The 5,865-nt window shown below is 34.5% G+C and overlaps 1 protein-coding gene across 2 annotated transcripts; it reads right to left on the bottom strand.

The window, feature by feature from the left end:
- Positions 1–739: 739 nt before the first annotated feature.
- LOC18609425 (WAT1-related protein At5g40240-like) lies at positions 740–3,585 on the bottom strand. Of its 2 annotated transcripts, XM_018114649.2 has the most exons (7): positions 2,704–3,585; positions 2,526–2,591; positions 2,243–2,356; positions 1,738–1,972; positions 1,490–1,648; positions 1,234–1,385; positions 740–1,002 (listed from the first exon to the last, which is right to left on the bottom strand). In XM_018114649.2, the coding sequence occupies exons 1-7, from the start codon at positions 2,874–2,876 to the stop codon at positions 837–839; spliced, it is 1,065 nt and encodes a 354-aa protein (XP_017970138.1). In that variant the 5' UTR covers positions 2,877–3,585; the 3' UTR covers positions 740–836. The 2 variants fall into 2 exon arrangements, with proteins under 2 accessions (XP_017970138.1, XP_017970139.1); XM_018114650.2 differs by lacking the exon at positions 1,490–1,648.
- Positions 3,586–5,865: the final 2,280 nt, after the last annotated feature.

The following is a 5,865-nucleotide window of genomic DNA, read 5'->3' as shown; positions in this document are numbered from 1 at the left end:
TGGGTTACTTTTACTTTGGGATATTCTAAAGAGTTTGACTTGATAGCTTAGATACAGAGGCAATTAAAAGGTCTTCTTCTTGACCTTTTCCTAAAGTATAAATGTTTCTTCATCTCACCTTTTCCCTCTAACAGTGTTCTTTTATATCTTTTCTCATACACCTTTTTCTCTTATCATATTCTCTTATAGCTTTTCACCTATACCTTTTCCCTTTACCTTTTATTTAAGAATAAGTCTTATTATATTATTAAAAGTCATAAAACCCACAACTTCAATAATCATATAATGGGCTTCTAGTCGTTACTCATTATATGCAATAAAATCACTATTTTAATAGTCACATAATGGGTTTCAATAATGGTTATCCAAAATGTTAATTAAAACTTTTCTCAATAATATTATTCATTATGTGCATTAAAACTTATTATTGAGTAGCTGTCTCTTCTGGTATTATATATTGAACATTCATAATTCATTTTGAAAGATTTTTCAAAGTTAGTACAATACATTTTCACTTAGAGCTTCTCTCTCAAAATATGCTCTCTCTAATTTTTTCCACCTACCACAATACTCAATATTTCAAAAACTACTTCAATTTTCCTCTTCACCACCTCCAATACATCTTTTTACTTATTTATAACACTTTCTCTCTCTTATCAAAAAGAACTCCTTTACAAATAGTTTAAAACAAAATGCTACTACAGATAGTGGTAGTGCCCTTTGTATAATTGGAATCAAATACCTTTAACACAGGGAATTTGCTACCTTGATTAATGCTAGAATAGTGTTGATTGGTTGGATTTACAATTTTCATTTTTCATCAATTTATAGTAAGTCTATACAGAAGAACTTATGCCTTGTGTTCTGTTTTGCAACAGAGGGAGCTTTTCGCTTGGTGGATTTAAACTCTCCACTCCATTGTCCTCCTTCACATTCTCCTCGTTAGCTTTTCCCCACAGCACAGCGTAAAACCCAATAACAATTATGACTGCACCAATCAGACTACAATAGAGCCAGCAGCAGTCACCATTAGTTTCAATGAAAGTGAAAGAAACTAATTTACAGAACAAAATGAATAGTAGTATTTAACTCCCAACATTTTCCTGAAAGTAAAGTTCTCTCAAATTCACGCTGAAACTTGTTGGCCAAATGATAGAGATTGTGATGTTATCAACTCATGTCTGCTAATGCAATAGAATTGATGGGAAAAACTGAGATAAATTTGTTTAATACCTTCCAAGAGAAACAGCATCTCCTAAGAAGACGATGCCCGTAACAGCTGCGAAGATAACGGCCAAGGGCTTGAACATGGAAACATAGAGAGGTCCTACTTTCCATAGGCACCATGAACACAAGCTGATACGGAAGGTAGTTGCAATTATCGCCTGCACAAATAGCACCATGCTATATAAATTTTGACTTTCAATCTTTAGGATGTTCCATTGTAAGTGAATTGAGAAACAGAAGATAGGTCTTGTAATGTGCTTACTGAGTATAAAATAGCAACAAGCCCTATACCAGGTCTTAGTTTCCAAGCACTAGGGTCTCTAACCAGAATCAAAGAATATATAGTGGACAGAATGGCGTTAAAGAAGCAAAGATAAAACATGACAGTGAGTACTGCTGGGAACTTTTTAAGTACCAATGTCTGCAGATTTACAGAAGATAAAAATCAGTTTCTACCTTTAAACCCATTTTACAGGTAGGATAATATATAAGATGGGCCAATAAACTAACCTGTATTATATACCAGGCAGAATTTATAAGAGCTTCAGCTGCAAGAAGAAGCCCTCCAAGGACCCAGTTTAATTGTGGAGAGGAAAGAAGCTGATGAGGCAGCACAACTAGCGATTGTGTACTCAGAATTGTTGGCCCCTTGTATAATGTCACAACAAATGCCCCTGTTATAGAGATTACAGTTCCTAAGACCTTTGATTGGCTGCTTATGCTTCTCCATTTCAGCTTTTCCATCCTAAATCATCACCATTTCAAAAGATTTGAAGGTTGACATAAAAACAGCCATTTAAAGTATTACATTATACGCTTCTAGTTTTACAGATTAGTATGCACTGAAAGATTGGTAAGCCCATGAAATTTTAACAGAATCAAGATTTTCGCATGGTGCTGCCAAACTAAATGGAGTAATTGCAGAAGCACTAAGTTCCCAGTAGGCACTAATTAGCATCGAGATCTTTATTTGGTGATACCATTCAGGCATTGAAAATTTATAAAGAATGAGAACCTGCAAATGATGGCAAGTATGAATGTAAAAGCTGGAACAAGATTGAGCATGGCTGTTGCCAAAGCAGGAGAACTGTACTGTATACCAGCATATCCGCATAGCTGGCCAACGCATCTGCATGGAGAAAGGATGAGATGAATCTAAGATGTTTTTAAATAATTGACAAAAGATACTACTCATAACTTATAATCTTGAAATATCAAAGCAATAAAATGCTTGAAATTGCAGGACAAGCCAAACTAGAAAACAAAAATGAAAGTGCACAGGGAAACATGTTACAGACCCAATCAAGGCAAGTAAAAAGATTAATCTGTAGAGATTGGAGGAGTTCAATGGAAGATGCATCGATCTGCCAAAACTCCAGAAATCGGAAGTTAGAAAACCATGATAAAAAATGAGTTACAGCAACAATCTTCTGCTAAATTTGTTAAGATTTAAGGAAAAGCTAGAAACATCGGAACCTGTGGAATATGAAAGAGCACGGAAGAAGAATAAGGCTGGAGAGGACATTAGAGTAGACAATCAGAACATATTTGTTAACCCCACTAGACATTGCTGCTTTGGTTAGTACCATGCTGCTAACTTGAGCCAAAATTACCATTACCATTCCCACAAAAGGCAGCAGAGTCCCCATTTTTGCGCAACCTTTCTCTTCGTTTCTGCCTGGTTCTAGACAAATAAACACATATCAACTGGAACTTAAGATGGAAGATTTATTCTCCAGATATTAGTTGCTTTAGTCCCAAGTACTGGGTGGGTTGTATAACGAGCCTTTGAATGGAATCGGACCTAGAGAGTCACTATCTCGCATGACTTTTTGTATCGAAAAAAATGAAAATTTCAACCCCACTTATTCTGCACCGTTAATAATGAAAGCCGATTATTGGCGCACATTTGCTCATTGTTTCAAACGCTGGGTGCCAAGAATAGAGGAAAGGGTAGACTACTCCAAAAGATTGGAACCCTTCCAGATTCCTGGTGGAGGATTTGGATTCTTAATCTCTGGGATATTCTAAGTTTAAATTATACAAATTGTCAAATGCGGAGCAGACTTCACCGGCTAGGGTTGCCAGTACACCGGCTAAATTTGTTAATTCAATTTGTATACTGAGCCTTACCGGAAAGCAGAAAGATCGTTCCTGCTCCTGCAAGTCTTCTTTTGAATTTAATTGAGAAAATGATAATCGGATAGGCTGCTACAGAACCCTTTTTTTTTCTTGTAAATTTGTCAGTCTTGTAAGATATCATTCACTTCATAGCTTTTACAGCAAGTGACCATTTTCCATTGCCTCCTTTTTGATGTGAAAACGCACCTTTCAACCCACTGAAGTGAAGTGCTAATAGGCTAGGACTTCTTATCCTGGAAAATGATTATGTTTTTTCTGGTAGTTTAGATGCTCAAATGAATGAACAGAAATCCCTGCCCCATCCCGTGCCTCACTTTTCTACCCGTCAATGTAATCATGCCATGTGTCGTATATGTTTTGTAATTTTTAACTTGATTAAACATTCTAACTAACAGTGTTTCCATTCTGAGCTGAAATAATGGTTTTGGGATTTTTTTTTTTTTTTCCCTCTATTCGCACCCCTGGCGTCTTTTTGGGCTCTACCGTTCGACTTCTTTCGATTTGAATTCCTTGCTTGCTGCTTGAGTCTTGCTGGTTTTGAGGGCTCTTGTGTCTGTTTGATTTTGGATTTTTTGGGAGTCCTGCTAATTGATTTGATCACTCTTTCGGCCCTTTGGTGTTGTGAATGTCTGCTTGATCAGATGTTTGTGGAATGATTGTTGATTGTCCCTACCGGCTTTTGTTTGAATTGTTGAATTTAAGTAAAATGTAAGGAGACAGCTTTCCCTGGAGCCTGATAGATGGAAAAGTAAATCTGTCAAAATAAGTCTGTTTCATTGAGTAGGTTTATTTTTTTGTTGAAAGTAAGGTTGGTTGGAATTTAAAAATTTAGGTCCATATTAGAATCAGATCTAAATAGGTCACTTCATTTGATCAATGAACTATTTCGGGTTTGATGCAGATCAGGAAAAAAAATTAAATTAATAATTTTAGTTAATTAAATAATTTTATATATTTAATTATATAAAAATAATAATTTAACTATAATAGTATTATTTATTTTATATATCTTAATATCTTTAATCTTCGATTGTCAAATTAATAATTTTAATTAAGATTGAAATTTACTATTTTTTTTATGACAAAGAATATTAGATGATAATAATTCAAACTTGAGACATCATTACTGTAAAAAAAAGATTCAAATGTTTTACTTGAAGATGAGGATTGAGGATTGTCCAAAGAAAAATTCAAATGTTTTACTTGAAGATGAGGATTGAGGACATAAATAAGTCTTAAAGTTTTCATTTATTTAGTTATGTACTTTTGTTTATGAGATTGTAGTTTGTGCTAAACATTGAAATTTTATTTATATTTGATGTAATTTATTTTATTTGTAACATGTTTTTATTATTCAATTTATTGATTAAATTTTATAAAAATTTTATTGATAAAGAATTTGTTAAATAGAATTGTGAAAATTTTTTTGAAAAAAAAAAAAAGAAGTGAGTTCACCCAGTCTGACTTATGGGCTGGATTGAGATTTTGATCGCTCATGCAGACAATGAGCTGACTCGGCCCAGCTCACATTTTTCCAATCCACAATGATTTGGATCAAACTAGACCGAGCCAACCCATATTGGCACTTGTATGGAAAAGATAGGAAAGATGCAAAATATATATATATATATATATATAAAGAAAACAACAGCAAATCAAAACACAAGATTGGAAAAGGACCATAAAATCCTACTGGTTTTACACCTTCAAACACCGTTACTTGACATGAACTCAATGTTAACGGGTAGAGGACACTTGGCATTAAATTAGAAAAAAAGGCACCAGCAAGGGGCAGGGCATTTGTATTCTGGATGAATATTTTTGGTGATGTTGCATCAGTCCAAAACTCTTCATGATACTTATTAGGACCGCAACTATTACATTGAGTGAAAGGTACCACTAGTGTTACCATCATTGTTTTTTGAACATACACACGACTGTCTCCATTTTGAGGAGTCACGACCACATGATACACGCATCTGTAAATCAAAATGTGGTACCGATGTTGATTTCGCTTTTATTGATTTTAAAAGATACAGGTCTTTTTTGTGACCTCCTCTCCTAGTTTCGCAAGAAGGGGCTTTTATTGGCAGGATGCTTTCAAGCACTAGATGAATATATATATATATATATATGCATAAATGTCGTATCTGCAAATTTCCGTCAGGATATATATTCGTGTATCATGTTAACCTCGTTCAATGATCAATTAACAAAACTTATGGCCTGAGCCCTGATCTGTAATATTCTAGTCGATGAAGTCATTAAAGCATGGAACAGCCTTTAGGATTGATAGTCCTAAGAATTATTAAGAAATTAAGGTGATGCCAGAAGAGCTATTTCTTGTAAAAATATCCAAATAATTGATTGCATGAAGGGGCGCACAACAGTCCAAATCAACCATTGCTCTTTTTCAACTAAAAATCAGGGCAATATCAAAGTCTATCGTCGCGACCCATTAATCAAAGATCTCATCACCATGCTCTCTCTGCTTTA

This window comes from Theobroma cacao, chromosome 2, assembly GCF_053813885.1.
Source record: "Theobroma cacao isolate CCN51 chromosome 2, ASM5381388v1, whole genome shotgun sequence".
Taxonomy (NCBI): domain Eukaryota; kingdom Viridiplantae; phylum Streptophyta; class Magnoliopsida; order Malvales; family Malvaceae; genus Theobroma; species Theobroma cacao.
This window is presented reverse-complemented; position numbering and strand designations above follow the sequence as displayed.